At 44.3% G+C, this 24,901-nt stretch overlaps 1 protein-coding gene across 1 annotated transcript; it reads right to left on the minus strand.

Moving 5' to 3' along the window:
- Nucleotides 1-3,234: 3,234 nt before the first annotated feature.
- bag4 (BCL2 associated athanogene 4) lies at nucleotides 3,235-24,663 on the minus strand. The gene is made up of 5 exons (XM_072266599.1): nucleotides 24,475-24,663; nucleotides 21,089-21,199; nucleotides 12,706-13,029; nucleotides 10,201-10,536; nucleotides 3,235-6,841 (listed from the first exon to the last, which is right to left on the minus strand). Exons 1-5 carry the CDS (start codon nucleotides 24,589-24,591, stop codon nucleotides 6,341-6,343), a joined length of 1,389 nt encoding a protein of 462 aa, XP_072122700.1. The 5' UTR covers nucleotides 24,592-24,663; the 3' UTR covers nucleotides 3,235-6,340.
- Nucleotides 24,664-24,901: the final 238 nt, after the last annotated feature.

A 24,901-nucleotide genomic window follows, 5' to 3' on the forward strand; every position in this document is an offset into this window, starting at 1 on the left:
TCCCACTACTTCTGCTGACACAACATTCTTTCCCCCATTCTGCTGTTTTGCACTGGGCATTGTATTTATTATTTATCGTGTATACTGCTCACCGTGTGAGCTTCATTGCACCCTGGCGCACATGACAATAAACTCATCTATCCTTCTCTGCTGCTGGCTCTGGGCTAACAGGTCTGCAGTTCTCTGCTGTTCTCCCCTCATTTCTTCTCTAAACACGCCAAGCAGAGGAGAGCTCAGCGATCACCTCATTAGTTCAATGGTCCCTTGAACCCACACCGCTCTATTCTTTCATCTCAGAGCTATCGACAAACAATTAGACAGAAACTGCCCATCACAGACATGAGTTCATCAAAGGAGCCTTCATACTGTTCCACATTTAATGACATGGTAGATAACTCAGTTTTTCATGACCCCAAACCCTCCAAAAAGCCCTTGGTTAATAAAAATATGTCCCCCAGGTTTCATTTCCCTTTCACACATGATAGAATAATTCAGACATCATGCAAACAGACAGGGAACGGAGGGTTATAGATGACATGCAGGCAGATGTAGTTTAAATTAGCATTATTGTTGGCACAGACATTGATCCTAAAGGTCTTGTTACTCTCCTGTATTGTTCGATATTCTAAATACTCAGCAGGGATATTGACTTGTTTATTCACTGTGTCTATATCGTTCCTATCTATACTAATCTAATATTACTCATACTAATGCAAACACGAGGAAATCTGCAGATGCTTGAATTTCAAGCAACACACATAAAAGTTCCTGGTGAACGCAGCAGGCCAGGCAGCATCTCTAGGAAGAGGTACAGTCGACGTTTCAGGCCGAGACCCTTCATCAGGACTAACTGAAAGAAAAGCTAGTAAGAGATTTGAAAGTGGGAGGGGGAGGGGGAGATCCAAAATGATGGGAGAAGACAGGAGGGGGAGGGATGGAGCCAAGAGCTGGACAGGAGATTGGCAAAAGGAATATGAGAGGATCATGGGACAGGAGGCCTAGCGAGAAAGAAAGGGGGAGGGGGAAGCCCAGAGGATGGGCAAGTAGTATTGTGAGAGGGACAGAGGGAGATAAAGAAGAGAGAGAGAGAGAGAGAAAGAATGTGTGTATATAAATAAATAAATAACAGATGGGGTACGAGGGCGAGGTGGGGCATTAGTGGAAGTTTGAGAAGTCAATATTCATGCCATCAGGTTGGAGGCTACCCAGACGGAATATAAGGTGTTGTTCCTCCAACCTGAGTGTGGCTTCATCTTTACAGTAGAGGAGGCCATGGATAGACATATCAGAATGGGAATGGGACGTGGAATTAAAATATGTGGCCACTGGGAGATCCTGCTCTTTCTGGCAGACAGAACATAGGTGTTCAGCAAAACGATCTCCCAGTCTGCGTTGGGTCTCTCCAATATATAGAAGGCCGCATCGATTCCGTCTGGGTAGCCTCCAACCTGATGGCATGAACATTGACTTCTCAAACTTCCGCTAATGCACCACCTCCCCCTCGTACCCCATCTGTTATTTATATACACAAACATTCTTTTTCTCTTTTTCTCCCTCTGTCCCTCTCACTATACCCCTTTGCCCATCCTCTGGGCTTCCCCCTCCCTCCCTCCCTCCCCCTCCCACTTTCAAATCTCTTAGTAGCTCTTCTTTCAAAGGGTCTTGGCCCGAAACGTCGACTGTACCTCTTCCTAGAGATGCTGCCTGGCCCGCTGCATTCACCAGTAACTTTTATGTGTGTTACTCATACTAATACTAATTTTCTAGCTTCTAACTGGCCTCAAGGGTGGACATTGTTTGTGGATAACATAACCTATCCTCAACATGGACAGCGAGGAAGGCTATCAAAGCTGGCAGTGGGCTCTGGACCTGCTGAAAAAAAGAGCGCTGAAAGTTAATGTAGACAAGTGTGAGGCTGGGAGGACTAATCAGATATGACTTACGAAGTGAGCAGTAGGGCAGTATGGTAGGCCTAAGGTATCTGGGAATACAGGTCTATATTTCCTTGAAAGTGCCGTCACAGGTAGATAGGATCATAAAGAGCTTTTGGCATGTTGGTCTTCATTCATCAAAATATTGACAACTCAGTATTTGAAACGTTATGTTGAAGTTGGTGAGGCCGTATTTTGAATATTATGTGTGGTTCTGGTCACCTACCCACAGGGAAAGTTTTAACGATTTTTTTTACTGGCATGCAGCACAGAGTAGGCCATTCAAGTCATGCCGTCCAGGAATCCCCCAGTTTAATCCCAGCCTAATCACACGACGATTTACAATGACCAATTACCTACCAACCAGTAAGTCTTTGGAATGCGGGAGGAAACCCACGCAGTCACGGGGAGAACGTACAGACTCCTTCCAGGCAGTGGCGGATAGCCAATACAGTAAAGTGTTGTGCTAACCACTATGCTACCATGCTTAGTGTATCAATAAGATTGAAAGAGTACAGAGAAAATTTACAAGGATGTTGTCAAAACCTGAGGACCTGAATTACAGGGAAAGGTTGACTGGATTATGATTTTATTCCCTGAATTGGAAGAGAATAAGGGGAGATTTGATAGAGATATACCAAATTATCAGAGATTTAGCTAAATAAATGCAAGCAGGCTTTTTCCAGTGAGGTTGGGTGAGGCTATAACTGGAAATTACAAAGGGTGAAAGGTGAAATATTTAAGGAGACCTTAGCCCACTCCAGCTCAGAGTGGTTAAAAAGTAGAATGAGCTGCCAGCAGGAGTGGTGGATCCAAGTTTGATTGCAGTATTTAAGGGGTGTTTAGATAAGTACACAGATGGAAGGGATATGGAAGGGTGAAGTCCAGGTGCACATTGATGTGACTAGGCAGAATAACTGTTCAGTAAGGACTAAATGGGCTGAAGGGCTCATGTCTGTGCTGTAGTTCTTTGGGACTCAACAGTTTGCAGCAACTTGTATCCTTTTTTACAGCAGGTCCTACAGTTCAAGGATATTTCATTAACTGTGAGGCATTTTTTGATATTTTCATTCCTCATACAGCTTCAACCTCATATTCCCTTCTTGGCTCCAACAAGCATCTATCATTTAGCCCTGTACCATGAAATTCCTCTCCCCCTCCAGCTCCCTTCAAACATCCCTGACAAATCTTTTGATGCCCTTACCCCCATCATAAATCATCTTCTTTCTGGCTCCAGTGTTAATCGACATTGCTCTCGCTGCAGATGGCTCTCAGTGAAAAGAAGTGGGCTGACAAAGCAGAATTAAACACAAGCAGATGTTTATTGCACAAATCAGAGCAAGCTAAGGGATGGAAGACAACCACAGTTCAATACTTATACATCAGAGTACGCTGCAACAGTCAGATGAAGGAAGGCAACACACAAAAATTGCCATTAACAAATAGCCTGGCCAACATCACAGAAGCACTACATTTTTAGATAAAAGATATATATTTTTTTCTCATCAAAAATTAATTTTTAGAAACTTTTTCTCACCTTTTGAAACAAGTGAGTCCCCACTACCTATTTTTAATTCTGCAATTCGTGACTACAGTGGAAAATACCTGAGATTGCTACACAGTAAAATCATAAGAAATTAAAGGTGATGATAGGACCCTTGCAGATACGACTGTACTTCCAGAACAGATACTTAAACTCAAAATCCAGTAATGAGTCCAAGTTTAGGTGGGTGTGTCTGTGTGCATACATACATATCATTAAATTCCATGCTTCTGTATTCCAATCAAACCTGTGTTAATAAAATATAAAGTGTTCTATCATGCATATAGAATATAGATATTTATATATAAAACTGCATATAGCCTGGTGCACTAGGACAACATATTTCACACCACCCCACAACTAGTAATAACAATCACCCATTCCTAAAGAACTCAACACAGATATTATCACAAGCATATGTTCACGGGTCCTGCAACTTTAAACATTATGAATTATAATCGAAAGGAAGGTTTGCGACACAGGTTTATGCAAGGAGAAAGGAGCAAGGGATAATGGATGAACATACTAAGAGATAGCCACTAAAGTTAAATATACTCTGGACAAAACACCTGTGCTGAAGGCCACTATATTACGGCAGAGGGCAGTTAAAGCAGTCATCTGGTGTACAGAAAGCATGCATGCAAACACTGACCAGCCTCCTGATTTCCCATTCCGCAAATTTTATAGGGGAGGGGCAGCTTGGTGGAATGGAATGGAGTGGAAATGTTGGAGAGGGGAGCCTGGTTCTGGAACATTCCATGGCAAAGTCTCCGCACACACCATGGGGGTGGATAGAACGAGGCGGCTTTGCAACTGGTCTTTGCTTCAGCATTCCCTCCCTCCTGCCCGACCCATACTCAACAGTGAGCTCGGTCTCCTAACCCAGAGACAGCGCAGCACTTGCCATTGTGCAGTTCAGCATCCAACACTGAGATCTCAAACACATTCTTCCCAAAAAAAAAAGCACAAACTGACTGCTTGGGTATCCATATCAGCTGCTCCCAATCTGAATGAGCAGGACACAGAACTGCTGCACCACGGGGCAGGGACAGTATGGGCAGTCTCCTCAGTGATCGACCCCCACAGCATTTATCCCCAGACAGAAAAATAAGCATTTTTAATGTCTCTGCAGTCCTACGTGGGGCAAGCAGAACAGAAAGAGTCTTGAGTAGGCTGAGAATCTGCTCGAAACAAAAATAATGTGTGAGGGGGGGACGGGGGAATGAGTGCAAGAAGATGGAGAAAACCAGATTTTTCCCTCTGTTATCAGATTGCCACACTGTGGGACTGATGGAACCCCAATGAGATAAAATAAAATTACTGCTGTTCTATAGTTGCCTTCATTTTCTTGCCCACCCAACTCTCCACATTTTCCATGTGGTACGAAGGCTTTGCAATTGCAAAAAAAAAGGGGGGGGGTGAAAAATCACAGAACACTGAACAGGCAGTTGATTAATCCAGTCACCCACTACCAACGTGTCACCGTGCACCACGTTCCATTTCTGCCCAGCAACATTCTGTTCACATCAGGATGCAACCACACAGTCAGCATGGTGGACAATGTCCAATCTGCCTTGTCCAGGCTGTGCATTCGTCTTCTTACTCGACAAATCCATGCATCAACTTGGAACGAGTCCAGAAACCAGGAGGGCAGGAGGATAGCATTAAAGGCTGGTATTCCAGATTGTTCTACAATTGAGAAAACAATTTGCCGTCCAGTGTCTCAGAAACATTCCCCAATAATAAAAGTTTAGAGCCGTGGAGCCACTGGTTGGTAGAGTGAACAAGGCTACCCCAGGGTGGTTTGCAGTCAGATGTTGATGTACTCATGAAAATATGACATCCATTGTATCCAATTATCGATGAAGGATGGAAAGTTAACAGTGAACTCCAGCCAGTCTCATTCATTTTGTGTTCATCTCCTGGGTATGGGTCTTCCCTCCTAAATCACAGCAATTAGAGTGTAACTCAGCAACACTCAGTAAAAGGTATCTATACCAAAACAAAGTATCGTTGCTGCATCAGATACTGTACAAGAGGCTAAGAACAAGCAGATTATTGATTCAGGTTCCAGCACAGCAGGTGTGTCTAAAGCAACATCGTAGTTCCATCTGACAGCGTGCATGCATCATCCAGCTCCTGAATTCTCATTCTTGTAGCCAATCCTTTCAGCTGTCCTGCATTTGCAGCACTGATTTACCAAGCAATCTTCAGCTTCAGTTGCTGAAGTCTTCAAATTCAGTCCTTTCAATCTCATTTAGCATACAAATTCATTTAGACCTCATTGCACTTTTTAAAAAAAATCTGCAGAGTATGGCTCGTGTTCAGAAATATCAGCGCAAATGCCATCATAAAGGGGCAAGTTACTGACATGCCAGTTTAAAAACCCATTGGACCTCCAAGTGCAGGGAACAATCACCCAAGAAAACAATATGCTTATTCTTTTTTTTTGGAGTCACTCACCTTGCATGTTGCCTACCCAGTTTTCAGCAAAGCATGGTGGAATAATGACAAATGCAATGAAGCCTTTAATCAGTCTACTATTGATACAAGGGTGTTCAGATTGGTCTTAAAAGGGAATTCATGAAATTGGTCACAATTTCTTACAATGCTCACCACTAAGATGAAATTCTTTATTTGGACAGTTCACTCTTGTTGAGCACACTAGGTTTGTTTCCAATGCACCTGTAAACCAAACAACCTAGTCTATACAAGAACGATTCATACACAGTGAGGTCAGGTTAATAGTTTACTAGCAACAAGGGATCTCATTGTCCAGCTCTCCTGGTGAATCAGTGTGGTAAAATTATTTGAAATTATACTCCTGACAGTGATTGGTGGACTTCTCTTTTGGTGCCCTCAACTTCTACCTTGCAATCTTCTCCAGTTTCTCCAGCACGCCCTGAATCTTGTGGACAGCCTCTTTACGAATCTGCCGTATGTGCTCTTGACCATTAGTTTCCACCGAATCCACTTCCAGAAGCTGCTTTGTCAGGAGTTCCTCCAGTAAGCGGTAAGTCTTGTCTCCTCTCTTCCCATCAAACTGATTCACCTCTGCCTCCAGCTGCTGTACGTTGCTCATGACTTGCTCTACTTTAGCTTGGCCTGGGTGCATGACAACGTCAGCCTGCTCCGTCCCATTGTTTGTGGCGCCGGCGGGCTTCTCTGCAGCACCCTTGTTTTCTGTGCGGGACTTGTACACAGTAGGGGGAGCACTGTATTCCATCCGTGGGCCTTGGGAAGTGTTTGGCAGCTGGTCTGGGGTTCGGGTTGGGAGGTAGCCCGTGGGCTGCTGGTCATTCCCTGGGAAGTTGTTGTTGTTCAGGCGAGGCAGGGGGTCTTGGTGGTTTAGTGAATATGGAACATCCTAAAAATAAAATAACAGTCAGAACCACTTTAACACACCTAAAACCTGAATAAATACAATTTAGCTCTTAAGAAATGGATTTCAAAGTTCAAAGTAAGTTTACTATTGAAGTATGTATATGTCACTAAATACAACCCTGAGATTCATTTTCTTGCAGGTATTCATAGTAGAACAAAGAAATACAATTGATTCAATGAAAAACTACACAGAGTGACAAACAAAAAGGCAGCATCCATCATTAAGGACATGCCCTCTTCTCATTGCTACAAGAGCTTGAAGGCACACACTCAATGATTCAGGGACAGCTTCTTCCCCTCTGCCATCTGATTTCTGAATGGACATTGAAACCATGAACACTACCTACTTTTTTAAATTTCTATTTTTGCACTACCTATTTAATTTAACTATTTAATATATATGATAACTGTAATTCACATTTTTTCTATTATGTATTGCAATGTACTGCTGCTGCAAAGACAACAAGTTTCACAACACATGCCAGTGATATTAAACCTGATTCTGATACAATCAATGTGCAAAAGACATCCTGCGCAAATATAAAAAAAATTATAAATAACAGGGAGCATGAGTTGTTGTGTTCTTGAAAGTGAATCCATAAGTTATGGAATCAGTTTACTTATTTTATTTGGAGATGCAGCACGGCAACAGGTTCTTCTGGTCCAGTGAGTCCGTGCCGCCCAATTAATCCCACGTGGCCAATTATCCTACTGACCTGTACGTTATTGGACTGTGGGAGGAAACCGGAACACATGGGAAAAACCCATGCGGTCAAAGGGAGAATGTACGAACAGCGGCGGGAATTGAACCTGGGTCACTGGCGATGTAATAGCGTTATGTTAACCATTACACTCCCGTGCTGCCCTTAAATGACATCTTATGTCCATGGTTTATCAGTCCTGAAGAAGGGTCTTGGCCCGAAACATTGACCCTTTATTCGGAATCAGAATCAGGTTTAATATCACTGACATATGTCATGAAATTTGTTGCTCTGCTGCTGCAGTACATTGCAATACATAATAAACTGTAAATGATAGTAAGTAAATATAGTTTAGTTCGTTAGTTTGAGATACAGCTTGTTTACAGGTCTTTCCAGCCTAACAAGCCCATGCCACCCAATTATACCCACGTGACCAATTAACCTACTAAATCCTACGTCTTTGGAATTTCAGGATTGTTATTGGTGCCTTGTGAATCTTATTTTGCTATTAGATTTATCTAGAAGGCTTCCAGTGGCTGAAGAAATCGGAAGCTGATGTTAAATGGGCTGGATTAGGGCAATTGTGTCTGTATTTCAGGGGTAGAACTCCCATTGCGAAAGATGTTAGCACATATTACACTGGAATCTCATCCAAAAACCACCTCATGACAAACCTCTTGTGCAGACTTGTCTTTGAATTTTCAGAGCACATGGATTAACAGCAGTAGTCGCTCTGCCCTTGAATTTGTTCTGCCATTTCATAATCCCATGGAAACAGAACTCGGAGGGAAACACAAGATGAAGGTTTGACCTGAAACATTTACCGCCCACTTCCCTCCCCAGATGCTGCTTAACCTGTGGAGTTCCTACAGCAGCTTGTTCCTCTGAAGAGGGCTTGACAGTGTAGGTGTAGAATTGATGACTGTTATGATTGGGATGTCCAGGAACAAGGGGTCATAGACTTAAAATATGGATTAGCCATTCTAACCAGAGATAAGTAGTTATTCATAAGCACAAGAAAGTCTGCATATGCTGGAAGTCTAAAGCAACACATGAACTCAGCAGGTCAGGCAAAATCTACGAAAATGAAAAAATAGTCGACGTTTCAGGCCGAGACTGTTTGACTGCTTATTCATTTCCATAGATGCTGCCTGGCCTGCTGAGCTCCTCCAGCATTTTGTGTGTGTTTCATAAGTAGTTATTCATTAGGACAGGAATAAATGTGTGAAACTCTCTACCAAAGAGAGCTATAGAGCTATATATTCAAGACAAAGCACAATGTGTAATTGGGTTTAAAAGATTTGGATCCAAAGGTATTATATTACTGCGGGAAAGAAGGGTTGATATAAAATATCAGTGATAGCCTAACTGAAGGGAAGACAGACACAAACAAGTGAATAGCCTATTCCTGCTTCTACTTCTTAGGTTCTTAAAAACAGTACTGGAAGAAAATGAGAGAAGAAACTCAGAGGACAACAGCTTTCAATGATTAAGGAACAGGTACTGGGATGGACACTTGCTTTTGTTCTCAGATTCCTCAAGCCTTGAAGCAAATTTCTCCCACATCTGATGGGAAGATGCAGAGATCGTTATCATTTCACCAAAATTTGTGTGTCAATTCTATGGTGAATCATTTTCCTTGAGAACATAGAACATGATAGTACAGTTCAGGCAATTTGACTCACGAGGTTGGCTGACCTTTTAACCTACTCCGATATCAATCTATCCAAGGTTTCCCAACCATTTTTTATGTCATGGACCCCTACCATTATCCGAGGGGTCCATGGACCCCAGGTTGGGCATACCTGACCTAACCCTTCCCTCACGTAGCCTTCGATTTTTCTATCATATATTGCATATCGAAGAGCCTCTTAAATGTCCTTAATGCATCTGCCTCTCCCATCACCCAACCGAGCATCCCACACATTTAACACAGTGTAACAAAAACCTATGTCTGACATCCCCCCTATACTTTCCTCTAATCGCTTTAAAATTCTACCCCCTTGTATTAGCCAAGTGTATTAAAGCTTATTTATCACATGTACATCAAAACACGCAGTGAAATGCATTTTTTGCGTTGACAATCAACACAATTGAACATGTGCTGGGGGCAGGTTGCAAGTGTTGCCACACATTCCAGCACCAGGAAAGCCACAATGCCCATAATGTTCAGCAGAACAACACAGAACAAAACGAGCAACAAAACAGTATTTGCAAAACAAGCGCCATACCTCCCTCCCACCCACATACCTATATACACTGTCTGTTAACTTCTGACTTCTTCAACTAGTGGTCCCCAAAGGACCTGGACTCAGGTTTGCAGAAGCCATCTATTCCCTGGGAAAGTCTCTAGCTATCTACTTGATCTATACCTTTTATCGTCTTATACACCTCTCATTCTCCTTCACTCCAAAAAGCCCTGGCTCACTCAACCTATCCTCACAAGGCATGCTCTCCAATCCAGGCAACATCCTGGTAAATCTCTTGCCTACTCTCTAAAACCTCTGCATTCTTCCTATAATGAGCCTTTACCAATTCTATCGGAAAAAAAGCAAAACCCACAAGCTCTCCCTGTACACAACTCGTTTAAAGCCACATCTCCACCAAGCTGTTTTTGTGCAAGGGCCCTGTATTTACTTACCTTTTGTTCATAAACAGATGGTGATGGACTGAGTCTTGGCCAGCTGGGTGTTGGTCCGGAAACAACGTTACCCCCGAAAGCCGACATCGGATGACTGAACTGCTCTGCAGATGACTGCAGTCCCGGAACTCGGACTTGGGCCCAGGGGTCATGGGACGGTACTCCTGCTGTGGGAAGAGCGGACGCCTGCATCGAAGGTTGCCAGGGCTGGGACTGTGGGCCGGGCGCAGGCTGATGTGGAGAAGGATATAGGGGCTGTTGAGGGGCAGAACCTGGGTTTCCAAAGTGATACTGAGATGACGTTACTGGGTATGGAGACTGTTGATCATACAGTTCCTATTTAGTGAGAAACAAAATGCAGGTGGTTTATTACCAAAAGTTAAGCTTACAGCCAAAGCTTAACAGCATAAATAACATTCAAATTATTTGTTAGCAATACACAGAACAACCCATGCAAACCATGCAAGTAAGTCATTCAAACCAGTTGCCAGAACAGTATTTAGGTACTTTACCTACCGTATAGATTAAGGATTAATTTTATTTGTCACATGTATATCAAAACAGTGAAATATGTCATTTCCATCAGATCAACATGTGTTGCGCTGGGCAGCCCACGTGCCAAGTGTCACCATGCTTCTGGAGCCAACAGAGTATGGCCATAACTCACCAACCCTAACTGTGTGTCTTTGGAATGTGGGAGGAAACTAACATCTGGAGGGAACCCACATGGTTATGGGGAGAACATGCAAACTCCTTACAGGGAACAGTGGAATTGAACCCGGGTCACCTGCGTGTAATATTGCTATGTTAGCCACTACACTATCATGCCGCCCCCCCCCCCACCACCCCCCAGGCTACTGTGGATTAAAGAGGCAGCATAACATAGAACACTTCAAAGAGACAAAAAGAGTTAAAGTGATAGGAAACAAAAATACGATGAACACAGATCGATACTTGTGACTTGTCGTGACCTTCCGTCAAAAGAAGCGGCAAGCAAAAAGCTGCAGTTGCTGAAAATCTGAAATAAAACAAATGCCAGTCATCTGTGGAAAGAAACCTGAACATTTCAGGTTTGAAGGACCATTCAGAAAGGGTTAGATTTGACTCTTATATTATCTGAAGCAGGGAAAGGAAATCAGCATGAACCATGTTGCGGCTATTCCATGGTAACTATGTAGAAACTGGGCAAGCCTTTCCAGAGAGTAACAGTGCACCACTTTTCCTCTTACCAAGCAGCCATCACAATGACCTGCTCTCATGAGGCTTCCCAGTTACAGATTTCTAAACTTTTGTGCAAACAAGCACACAGGCAGCAGAAAGTTGTCTCTTTGAAGTATTTCATATTATCTGCACAAGAATGAATTAAACAAATTTGAGGTAAAAACAGAAAATACTCAAAACACTGATTTGGAATATTGTGTGCAGTTTTGGTCACCTACCTACAGGAAAGTTATAAATAAGGTTGAAAGAATAGAGAGAAAATTTACAAGGACATTGCCGTGTCTGAAGGATTCAAGTAATAAGAAAAGACCAGATACCTTAGGACTGTATTCCTTAGAACATTGGCAATTGAGAGGAGATTTCATAAAGGTATACAAAACTATGAGGGGTATAGATGGAGTAAATGCGAGGGGGATTTTTCCACTGAGGTTGGGTGAGACTACAACCAGATGTCATGTCTTAAGGGTGAAAGGTGAAAAGTTTAGCAGAACACGAGGGAAACTTCTTCACTTAGAGGGTCGTGAGAGTGTGGAATTAGTTGCCAATACAAGCTGTCTGTGTGAGCTCAATTTCAACACTTAAGAGAAATTTTGATGGGTACATGGATAGTAGGGATATGGAGGGCTATGATCCCGGTTCAGGTCATTGGAGTAGGCAGTTTAAATGGTTTTCAGCATGGACTCGATGGGCCAAAGGGTCTGTTTATATGACGTCCTTCTCCATGACTATGACTTTCAGCGGGCCAGATAGAATCTGCTTCAAGTAAAGATCCGTCTTTCCCAGTGAGAATGAAGGGTCGCAGCACTTAACGTCAGCACTTCCCCAACACTATGTTAAGGATCAAGGATTAACTTTACACGCTACATACATGTATTAGGAATATGCTGTGCAGTGTGGGCATGGCATGCATCAAAAATCAACATTCAACAAAGAATAAAGAACTATATGAAAAGTAAATTTAGAGGTTAAAGTACAGATATGGAATAAAATATGCATGAATATCAGCATTATTTACAATGTAAACAGCATTTTATAAGGAATGGTTTCAAGTGTTTATTCTGCAGTGACTGAGATAATGGGGGGGGGGGGGAACTAGCTTGAATGGCTGTCTGACCTTAAGTGTTTCCAGTATTTTCTGTTTTTTGTTTCAGATTTCCAGCATCTACAGTCTTCTGAGATGCACAAAAAGATTCAAGTCTCACACACTGCACTACGCTGTCACCCGTTTCCATTACTCTGTGGCCACATGCCATATTTTAAGCATCATCCATTCTTAACACCCACCCGCTGTCCTTGGGCTGGTGGATAAGACTGATGAGCGGGCGCCTGTGACCTCGACAGCAGCCCCTGGCTGGGTGGGCCGGTTTGTGAGTGAGCCCACTGTGCAGAGGAAGCATTCCCATTGGACGGAGGCCTCGGCAGCCCTGCTTGCTGGGTAGGGTGCTGCTGGTGCGGAGGGTGCTGGCGATAGGTCTGCTGTTGGTGACTTTCGCTCGGTATCGGATCACCCCGCATGTTCTCACTTGGCCCTGGAGGATACCAAGAGTTCCCCTGGACGGGTCGCGGAGATGATGCTCGTCCAGAGGAAAACACACCATTGACTAAGCCCTGAAATAAGGTAGTATTTATAGATTATATATATTCATATATTCAGAATCACATATTCAGAATTATATATTCAGGAGCGCATTCACTCCTATCATTGAAAATGGCATCAATGCAGAGGAATACATTTAAGAAAGAAAAGTAACAATCTGCAGTTACTACACTTTACACATTAGAACCTATGCCATGACCTCGCTGAGTTCCAGCCTATTGAGATCTCCACATGGTATCCTGCAATTGTAAAGCATTGCCCTTTGTGAGCTCACGAGCCACAGCCTGTTACAACAGGCATCACACCTCACTGGCAGAGCTGGAGACTGCTGGGAAAGCTGGAGGCCCACTGCAAGTCCATTGGAGGATTGTCCTGGCATTGGAGAACTGCCTATGTAGGTGGGAGGAAGGGAGATTGGATACGAGAAGGATTATGCCATATGAGCCCTTCAAGTCTGCTTTGCCATTCCATCATGGCTGAATTATTATCCCTCTCAAATCCATTCTCCTGCCTTCTCCCTTGTAACCTTTGACACCCTTACTAATCAAGAACCTATCAATCTCTGCTTTGAATATATCCGATTCCACATGTAGGGTTTTCAGTAATATTAACTGTAATGTTAACTGTTAAATGCTAATAATAAAATGGCTTCTCTGTAGTGTTACAATGAAATGGCTTCTCTGTAATGTTAACTGATGAGGTAATGTTCTTTGTAGCTGAAATGTTTGGGTTATAATTATAGATAACAGGGAACTAACAAATGTTATTCTACCTGTATGTGTGGGAACCTGAGGGAGTGCGCGGGAGAGGAGAGGCGAAGAGGAAGGACGTGCGGGAAGCGATCTGGTAGACCACCGTGGTTGGTCCCAGTCCGAGGGTCGAGGAGTTCAGAGGAGATCGAATGGTGGAGAGAAGACCTCTGTTTCTTGAGCTCCAAGAATTGTGCACAAACTGATTAACTCTTATAAGTGTGGCGCCTTTTTCTTTTATATTTGTTTCCCTACTAACCACATAGTCACAGTAGGATTTACAAAGTGTAATCATTTAATTGTACATTGTGTACTGTCTGATGTTTTATGTTGTGGGGTTTGTCCCGGGGTGCATTACACAGCATCTATGCAAATGTGAGACTCAGTCTGGCGGGCAGACAGCGATTTCCCCTAGATGAACGGGAGTTGATAAAACTGTGTGTTACACACAGATTCACCACTCTCATGTGAATTCCTCCTCATCTCTATTCTAAAGGGGCATCCTACTATTCTGAGGCTGTGCCTTCTGGTTCTAGTCTTCCCCCAAACATCCTTCCACATCCACTGTGCCTAGATCTTTTAATATTCAGCAGGTCTCAATGAGATCTCCTCTCATTCTTTTAAAATGCAATGAGTATAGGCTCAGAGCTTAAAAAAAAACATTTATCCTTAGTTTGTGCTGATTGTTAACCCAATCAATGTTTTTCACTCTATGTTTCACTGTACATTTGATAAATAAATGATTCTGAATCTAAAAGGTGGGAAACAGATAACGTGTGGACTTGGCCTGGATTCTGGGAACATGGACGAAGATAGAAAAGTAGAGTGAACAAGGCGGGGGGAAGAATGTGAAAGGTGCTTCGAAAACCAAGGTGTTAAGAGATAGTAGGAATAGCTGGATTTGTAGGATTAGTCACCTTTCTGGGGGTGGGGGGGGCAGAGTAAATGTCCCTTCTGCGTGGACACTGCACGATCATCATTCTAAGAAACAGCTTAATGCAGGAGACGGAAAAGGATTTGAACGGTACTTTGGGTGAGCTGAAGTGAAGACTCACAGGCTTGTGTGAGGGAGAGGATGACAGGGTCGGGAGTCTGGATCAGTGTTGAGATCAGAAACCATCCATTTCTGCTCAAAACAACAGGCAAGAGAAATGGGATCATTGACAAGGCTGATGTGGAAAGTAGCAGCAGCTCTGATTCTAGTTGTTGGGAAGTAACCCTTTCACACATTCCCTTGTTCCAGTGTTTCAGATGTGCACTGCAGATCCCAAACAACATGTTCGGGTGTCCTCCTTGGTCATCAACCTCTTTCGTGTCCACCCCCCACCATCTCTGCCTCCATCCATCTGCCACTGTCTCCCTGCACCCCTTCCCTACCTGGCACAATCTTATACTCAAATCTACCATTCACCTTGTACTCCTTTCTCACCACTCCCCTTGTCTTTATACCGGCCATCTTCACCTCTCCACTCTCAGTCCTGAGGCAATGTTTCCACCCGAAGTGTCAACAGTTCCTTTCCTCCCACACAGATGCAGCTTGACCCGCTGGAGGTTGTTTCTCCGGATTCCAGCATCTGCAGCCCCTCTTGTCTCCAGGGTGTTCAGGCCAGCCAACTCAGCCAATTACAGATTGAGTGGCATTTACCAAGCGACTACTACCACTGCTCTCATCACCGGCACATTCAGCTTCCAAACAAAGGATTAGAGAACAGTCCCAGCTTTACAAAAGTGCAATTTGATTGAATTGTTCCTGAGGGTGCAACCACCATGTGGACTGATCATCATCTGTTCATCTCGAGAACGAATCATCGAAGTGCAACAGAACAAAGGTCACACTAGTCACTTCCTTTACTTGGCTCAGCCCTTTTGATGCAAAGTTTCCACCCAATAAACTGCTTCACAGTCCTGACTCCCCAAACAGCACATCAGCACTGCCCGGAGACTGTGGCTCTGGGCTGTCCTGTGATGATTTTCCAAGCAAACAGACAAAAATAGTCAGCAACACCAAGCCACAAGATACTCGTGTACAAACTGTAAAGCTGTTGGGACAGGAAAATCTTGACACATTATTCAAAATTACAAAAATTTTTATAAATTCTTAGTTAGGCCACATCTGGAGTGTTGCATACAGTGCTGGTCACCCCACTACAGGAAGGATATTGAGGCTTTGGAGAGGGTGCTGAAGAGGTTTATCAGGATGCTGCCTGGTTTAGAGGGCATGTGCTACCATGAGAGGCTGGACAAACTTAAGTTGTCTTCTCTGGAACGGCAGAGGCTGAGGGGAGATCTGATAGAGGTTTATAATATTATGAGAGGCAGAGATAGAGCAGGTAGGGACTATCCGTTTCCCAGGTTTGAAATGTCTAATACTAGAGGGCTTGCATTGAAGGTGAGAGGGGTTAGGTTCAAAGGGATGTGAGGGCTAAGTTTTACTTTCACTCACTCAAGAATGGAGGATTCCTGGATTGCACTGCCTGGTACAGTGGTAGAGGCAAATACATTAGACTTTAAAGAGATGAATGTGAGGAATGGCTTGCTCCTGCGCTGTACTGTTCTAATTCCAGATTTTGTAACGTGCCCAAAAAGCAGGCCATGTTCAAAAACACACTTGTGGTACAGGAATAAAGTGGCCCCCTTCTTCTCCAGGGAACTCAACTCACCCAGTAAATGAGGGAGAAGAGTAACAAATTAGCAACCAGATTATTCTAATTCTGTCCTCAGTCTCCAGTGTCTGTCCAACCATGGTGACAACTCACCAACCAACATTGGTGACTGTCGGCCCAGAGCACTGACCGAAAGAACGTTTATCAGAATCATAATCAGGTTTAATATCACTGGTATATGTCATGAAATTTGTTGTTATGCAGCAGCAGTACAATGCAATACATGAAAAATAAAAACTGTAAAATACAGGAAATAGATATTTTAAAAAGTTAAATAAGTTTTGCGAAGAGAAAAAAAGGAGTGAGGTAATGTTCATGGGTTCAATGTCCATTCATAAATCGCATGGCAGAGGAGAAGAAGCTATTCGTGAATCGTTGAGTGTGTTTCTTCAGGCTCCTGTGTCTCCTCCCTGATGGTAGCAATGAGAACAAAGTCTGACCTGGGTGATGGGGGTCCTCAATGAACGGACGCTGCCTTTTTGAGCAGTTCACTGTTTTGCATCAAGTTAACAGGTTTCAAAGATTAAAGATTAGTTTCATTTGTCACACCTACAACAAAACATACAGTGTAGTATGCCATTTGCATCAAATCAAATCAACAAGGATTTTTTTTAGATTATGAGGACACGCAGTCCTCTTTTATTGTCATTTAGTAATGCCTTTGCATTAAGAAATGATACAATGTTCCTCCAGTGTGATATCACAGAAACACAAGACAGACCAAGACTGAAAAACTGACAAAAACCACATAATTATAACATATAGTTAAAACAGTGAAAGCAATACCTTAATTTGATAGAGAACAGACCATGGGCACGGTAAAAAACAAGTCTCAAAGTCTCTCGAAAGTCCCATTATCTCACACAGACGGTAGAAGGAAGAAAATTCTCCCTGCCATGAGCTTCCAGCGCCACAAACTTGCCGATGCAGCACCCTGGAAGCACCTGACCACAGTCCGACTCTGAGTCTGTCCAAAAACTTCGAGCCTCCGACCAGCCCTCTGACATCGAGCACCAAGCACCATCTCTGCCGAGTGCTTCGACCCCGGCCCCGGCCGCCAGTAACAGGTGAAGCTGAGGATTTGGGGCCTTCCCTCCAGAGATTCTCGATCGCATGGTAGCAGCAGCAGCGAACCGGGCACTTCAGAAGTTACTCCAGATGTTCCTCTGTGCTTCTCACATCTGCCTCCATCAAATCAGAATTGTGCACGGCCCCTACTTACAAATACCAATATCATTCACTGGAGAAGCCGCGCGCGCTGTGTCACGCCGCCATCTTCTCCTCCCTTGGATTGCGCTTGGGACAGCGCACAAGTGTCGCCACTTTTCCAGTGGTGACAAAGCATGTCTACAACTCGCTAAATCTAAACATATGAAGTTGGAATGTGGGAGGAAAAACTTAAACCCTGCAATAACAAAATCATGATAAGAATTTTCAATTCTTCTCCATTAGGGAGATGATTTCCCTTACACTCAAAGTGTGCCTTGTTTAGTGGCTTTCAGTGATAGAAAGACATGTAACAAGGGATTCAGTTGCTTTACAGGCTGAATATTGAGAAGAGAGCTGGTTAAGGATCCCATCATTTATCAAGGTCCTAGTTATACAGTTGCCCTCCCCACTCATGTTTTGCACTAAGTATACACACATATACATGTATACACAAATATACACATACATGTAGACTATATCTTATTGAAATTTAAATACGTCAGTGATAATAAACCTGAGGAGATTTGATATGTCACCAAAGCTACTTGCAAACTTCTACACATGTACCGTGGAGAGCATTCTAACTGGCTGCATCACCGTCTCGTACAGGGTAGGAGGACTGCTACACAGGATCAAAGAAGCTGCAGAGAAGTGTAAACTGTGTCATTTCCATCAAGGCACTAGCCTCCGAGTATCCAGGAATGCCTCAAGGAGTTGGCGTCCATTATCAAGGACCCCCATCACCCAGGTCAGACCTTGTTCTCATTGCTACCATCAGGGAGGGGGTACAGAAGCCTGAAGGCGGACACTCAATCATTCAGGGACAGCTTCTTCCCTTTTAGAAACATAGAAACATAGAAAATAGGTGCAGGAGTAGGCCATTCGGCCCTTCGAGCCTGCACTGCCATTTATTATGATCATGGCTGATCATCCAACTCAGAACACCGCCCCAGTCTTCCCTCCATACCCCCTGACCCCCGTAGCCATAAGGGCCATATCTAACTCCCTCTTAAATATAGCCAATGAACTGGCCTCAACTGTTTCCTGTGGCAGAGAATTCCACAGATTCACCACTCTCTGTGTGAAGAAGTTTTTCCTAATCTCGGTCCTAAAAGGCTTCCCCTCTATCCTCAAACTGTGACCCCTCGTTCTGGACTTCCCCAACATCGGGAACAATCTTCCTGCATCTAGCCTGTCCAATCCCTTTAGGATTTTATACGTTTCAATCAGATCCCCCCTCAATCTTCTAAATTCCAACGAGTACAAGCCCAGTTCATCCAGTCTTTCTTCATATGAAAGTCCTGCCATCCCAGGAATCAATCTGGTGAACCTTCTCTGTATTCCCTCTATGGCAAGGATGTCTTTCCTCAGATTAGGGGACCAAAACTGCACACAATACCATCAGATTTCTGAATGGGCAGTGAACCCATGAACACTAACTCAATATTTTTTCCCATTTTTGCACTACTTATTTTGTGTGTGTGTGTGTGTGTGTGTGTGTGTGTGTGTGTGTGTGTGTGTATGTGTATGTGTATAGAGTGGCATCCGTTAGTCACGTGAGACCATGGATTTGCGCCTTGGAAGGTTTCCAGGGTGTAGGCCTGGGTATGGAAGACCAGCAGTTGCCCATGCTGCAAGTCTCCCCTCTCCACGCCACTGATGTTGTCCAAGGGAAGGGCACTAGGGCCGATACAGCTTGGCACCAGTGTCGTCGCAGAGCAATGTGTGGTTAAGTGTCTTGCTCGAGGACACAACACGCTGCCTCAGCTGAGACTCGAACTAGCGACCTTCAGATCACTAGACCGACACCTTAACCACTTGGCCACGTGCCAACACACACACACACACACACACACACACACACACACACACACACCAATTCTGTTTTCCCCCATATTTATCATGTACTGCATGGTACTGCTGCTGCAAAGACAACAAATTTCACAACATATGCCAGTGATATTAAATCTGATTCTAAATATCAGACAATTCACTCTCTGATATTTTAGAATTCCTGACTATTTGGTATCTGGCTCACGCACTCCAGGCATCACCATTACACTTAATAGGGCTCCATCTCTGGAACCCCTTGGTTCACTGAAAAGTTCAATACTCTTACATACAACAAAAAGTGAATTAAAAGCCCATTGGTGTATTCACAGGAACAAAACCTAATAATAACAAGGTTGTTATAGTCGGGAGTGATAATGGGAAAAAGCTCCTACCTATTAATTGCTCCCAAAAGTGTACACCTCAAATAACCTCTGACAACCAAGTCCAGCTCGCAGCTTTCACATGTAGCTTAGCTACTAAACCCGGTGGAACAGTTTCTACTGACACGAGAAGGGGCAGGGGCGGGTTACTGGTGCCTTAAAACCAGTCACTTTGGGTAGATGGGGCTCGACAGCCGTGGTTGGCAGTTCATCCAGAAGGAAAACTCTGACCTCAAAGCTCCGCTGCCTTGTGGCTATACCTATTCACAGGGAAGGCTTCGGGAGTAAACCCAGAGGGAAAATGTGGAGCTGGAGTCCCTATGTCAGTCCTAAGTTGAGTTCAACGCTGACTGGCAACTTTTGCAAACCTGCTGGTATCAAACTGTATTGGTCTCTGCTGTTCCTTTGGTTTCATCAGATGCGTGGAGAAGGCTACATGGGCGACAGTTTGCTCTCCATATCGTATTGCCCAGGCTTGCGTATCTGGACAGCTAGGACTCAACGTCCGTGGTTGACTCTGACTGATGAATGCCTCACTCACTCAATACCTAACAGTCCAGAAAAGCTGCCAGTGTTCAAAGTCCCAAACGCACCAGGCTATTGACGTTCTGCTGAGCAAGACAAAACATTTCAGATGAAGGGCGAGTAAAAGTCTAATAAAACACAAAACAGAAACCTCCACTCTAGAGAAAAATCTCCATCAATGCTTTACAAATTCCCAATGAACTGTAGGGATTTGCAGCTTAGGTACAAGCCTTCAAAACTTTTCAACCTATAAATCACAAAATATCAACCTGAAAGATTACATTTCAGGTTGATGATCTGAAATCTCCCACTGATGCTGCCCTCCAGTGTTCGCTCCCTGGAAGGCAAGCTGGATTGCCTCTGTCTGCGGCTGGCCCAGCGTGATGAGGAACTGTTGCGTGCTTATTCTTAAACATGGCTCCTGGACAAGATCCCACACACCAACAGTCTTCAGACCATGCCATCCAGGAACTTGTGCTAATATTCTTTTGGGCTATTATAACTATAGGTACTGTGTGTGTGATTACATGTACTGTTTTCACCTTGGCCCCAGAGGACGTTTTATTTAGCTGTATACATGATTATGGTTGAATGACAATTAAACTTGAACTTCTGTCAGAACTGCTCTCTTCCAGATGCTGATACGTATTCTTCTGTCTGAAGCTATTAACTAGATTACAACAGTTTTGAAGAGTGAAAAATGGCACTTACTTGATGAGGCATTTGATGGTCCATCATTTGAGAATAGTTATTCGGATATGGACTAGGTTGATGCCCAGTGGGATACCAGTAATTGGAGGCAAACCCTGGGTATGGCATTTCCTAGAAGGCAAGAGCAAAATCAGACATAGGGCCTGGTGAATTCACACGGTCTACAGATCTGGTAACCCAACAAAGGGAGTTGAAAATAGTTACAGAAGAGGGAGTGCTGTGAAGTACAACCAAATCTAGGGATAACGTATTTATTGACTGAGGTACAATGAATCAAATTAGGGCTGAACTTGAATTTAGAAAGATCTCAATAAAGCAAACACAATTTTTACATGCCCCAACAGGTTGATGCAGCATCTAAACCCCAGGTTCACCCTTTCACTATGGACCCTATATAGGCATCCGTTAGTCTTGTGAGACCATGGATTTGCACCTTGGAAGGTTTCCAGGGCGCAGACCTGGGCAAGGTTGTATGGAAGACCAGCAGTTGCCCATGCTGCAAGTCTCCCCTCTCCATGCCACCGATGTTGTCCAAGGGAAGGGCATTAGGACCCATACAGCTTGGCACCGGTGTCGTCGCAGACCAATGTGTGGTTAAGTGCCTTGCTCAAGGACACAACACGCCGCCTCGGCCAAGGCTCGAACTAGCGACCTTCAGATCACTAGACGAACGCCTTAACCACTTGGCCATGCGCCACAGCTATGGACCCCTGAGAATGTATTTTGTCCTCCAGAGCAGGCGTAGTGAATGAGACCAAGATGGTTAACATTACAACAATACAGGCCCTTCAGCCCTGATGTTGTTCTGATCTGTTATAACGGTTGTTATATACACTCAGTGACCACTTTATTAGCTGCCTCCTGCATTCAGAGGTGCTCTTCTGTATACCACTGCTGTAAGTTACTGTCAGCTCCTGACAGCTTGATTGAGTCTAGACATTCTCCTTTGATGGCTTTCATTAACAAGGCATTTTCACCCACAGAACTGCTACTCTCTGAATTTTTTTTTGTTTTTTTGCACTATTCTTCATAAACTCTAGAGACCGTTGTGAAAATCCCAGGAGAGCAGCAGTTCTGAGATACTCAAACCACCTCATCTGGCACCAACAATCATTTCAGGGTCAAAAATCACTTGGATTCCATTTCTTCCCCATTCTGATGTTTGATCAAACAACAACCGAATCTCTTGATCGTGCCTGCATGCTTTGATGCATTGAGTTGCTGCCACATGATTGACTGATTAAATATTTGCATTAATGGGTAGGTGTACAGCTGTACGTAACAAAGTCATTGAGTGTAAATTTAAGAAAGATCTCTAGATTAGTCAAGGCATGAAGTAATAATGCAGGACCATTCTTGGGTCGACCTGTCATGAATTTACTAAATGGCAAGTCAGTTTCAAGGGCCAGTCAACTGGCCTACTCCTTCTATGTCCTGATGTTACAAATAACCTGCGTTAACTGAAATGTGCAACCCCCCCCCCCACCAAATACCTGAACCAAAAAAAACTGCTTGTACCTCAATGCAGTGAATGTACCTCACCACTTTACAAGATGCCAGTACAGAAATTGGGGCAGCACAGTAGCATAGTGGTTAGCACAACACTTTACAGTACAGGCGACCGGGGTTCAATTCCCACCACTGCTGTTCCCCCTGGACTTCCGCCGGGTGCTTCAGTTTCCTCCCACAGTCCAAAGACCCACCAGTTGGTAGGTGAATTGGTCACTGTAAATTGTCCTGTGATGAGGCTTGGATTAAATCAGGGGATTGCTGGGTGGCATAGCTTGAACAGCCAGAAGGGCCTATTTCACACCGTATCTCAATAAATAAAAACAAATAGGCAATATCTTAAACTGACTGGAGCTCTGTAATTAGTGGTGTTCCATAGGGATCTGTGCTGGGGCCTCTGCTGTTTGTGATATACACAAATCACCTGGATGAAAAGGTAGATGGGTGCGTTAAATTTGCAGAAGATAGCAAGGTTGGTGGAGTTGTGGACAGTGTAGAAGGCAGGCAAAGAATACAGTGTGATAAAGATCAGTTGCAGATACGGGCAGAGAAATGGTAGGTCTGATACGCATCAGTTTCTCCATTTTTAATTGTTAGAATTAACCTAGGAGCAATAAGTAGCCGATTACTTCATAGGCAGCTATTCTGGTAAGAATCAGTCTGTCCATAATGGCTAATTGGGCCTGGTACAGTAACTTCAAGAGGAGAATAGGGGCCACATGGATCACACTAAAGCAAACTGTCTGAGCAAAATTTAAACTGCACAGAATACTTACCCTCGTTTCAAACTGACTGAGCAAAATTTAAACTGCACAGAATACTTACCCTCGTTTCAAACTGTCTGTGCAAAATTTAAACTGCACAAGATACTTACCCGCATTTCAAAGTATGAAACGCTACAGGTTTCTCTCCCTCACCTCTAAATATATTTACTCCTGCCCCTTCAGCATCAAATATCAAAATACACATCTCCAAGTAGGAGTTTATCATAGTTAAAAAGAACGTATCGCCTCTTCATGTTGCTTTTGAAATTGCTTCAGAAGGATAGAGTATATTGACCTCGTCCTGACCTTCACAGGAAACACAATGAGCTCCCTGGCCCTATGATCTGAGGTGATCTGCCCCAAGATCTGAACCTGGCATTCAGACTGATTAAACCAATGTGTTTGTGAACACCACTTCCACTTTTCCTGATATCTTTCCCTAATAAACAAGCTGACATTCATGCAAGGAAATATCATTAACATGAAAGCAAATATTAAGTTATTTTCTTCAGTTAAAGCTATGTGGGTTGCCCAAAGTTGCACCTCCACTGTGCAGCCCCCTCCAAAACCTCTTCCATTTCACTCACAATTCTCTCAACTTCTACTGCCTCCATCCACCCATTCCTCCCTTCCTCCACAGCTGCACTCCCACACTTCCTCATATCACACCTCCAACCTGCTCATTGCTTTCTTTACTCCATGACTCCCACTACAGCCTCAACTTCCCCAAATTCCCCCACTCTTCAAACCGATTCGTGTCTACACTCACTTCCTAGACACCCCACTGCCCCCACCTCTCTCATCACATATTTCTCTATATTTTGTCTATACAGTCCCTCCATCTTCAATCTCTCCTCCCACTCTTCTCCCTCCCACCTTGGCCCCTCTCCCCATCTCCTCCTTACACCCTCTCCCCCTCCCCTCCTTTTACCCCATCTCCCCTCCCCCTTGTCCTCTCTCCCCAGTCTCCCTTGCCCCTCCCCGTCTCCCCTTGCCCCCCTCCCCACTCCTCGTCTCCCCCTCCCCAGTCTCCCCTTTGACCCCCCTTTCCCCACTCCACCTTGATCCCCCTGTCCCTCCTTTTACCCCTTTCTCCCCACCCCCTTCCCTCACCTTCCGGACCCGCGGGTCGTTCCACGTGGTAGTGCCGGTGTTGTGGTCGATGTAGTAGGGCCAGCCGCTGTCAGGATCTCGCTTCATCTCCCAGCCACGGGGAAGAGTGGCAGCCATGGCCTCACTCACAGGACTCAGCCACTCCGGCCCCTGCCCGCTGACCGGCGGCCGCACCAGCCAATCGGCCCCAACGCTTCCTTAATTCTTCCGGCACGCTGGCCAATCACGGTGCGGCATCGGAGGCGGAACGCCGCGCCCACTTCCTCTTACATCCGCTGACAGACAGGCAGTGACAGGGACACACCTACTGACTCACACTCAGGGGCTGAAACCCACACCCATTGACACACTCACACTCAGTGACCGACACACCCACTGACACATTCATTCATGCTTCCTGATACACATGCACCCACAGACACACTCA

This window comes from Mobula birostris, chromosome 8 (genome assembly GCF_030028105.1).
Source record: "Mobula birostris isolate sMobBir1 chromosome 8, sMobBir1.hap1, whole genome shotgun sequence".
Lineage (NCBI taxonomy): Eukaryota > Metazoa > Chordata > Chondrichthyes > Myliobatiformes > Myliobatidae > Mobula > Mobula birostris.

Excerpts from the sequence above, each read along its gene's own strand:
- bag4 (XM_072266599.1), bottom strand. The coding sequence starts at position 24,591 with ATGGCTGCCACTCTTCCCCGTGGCTGGGAGATGAAGCGAGATCCTGAC. Across the intron at positions 21,200-24,474 it reads ACGACCCGCGGGTCCGGAAG|GAAATGCCATACCCAGGGTT; the intron begins GTGAGGGAAGGG and ends CTTGCCTTCTAG. Across the intron at positions 10,537-12,705 it reads CACCAGCCCAAGGACAGCGG|GAACTGTATGATCAACAGTC; the intron begins GTGGGTGTTAAG and ends CTCACTAAATAG.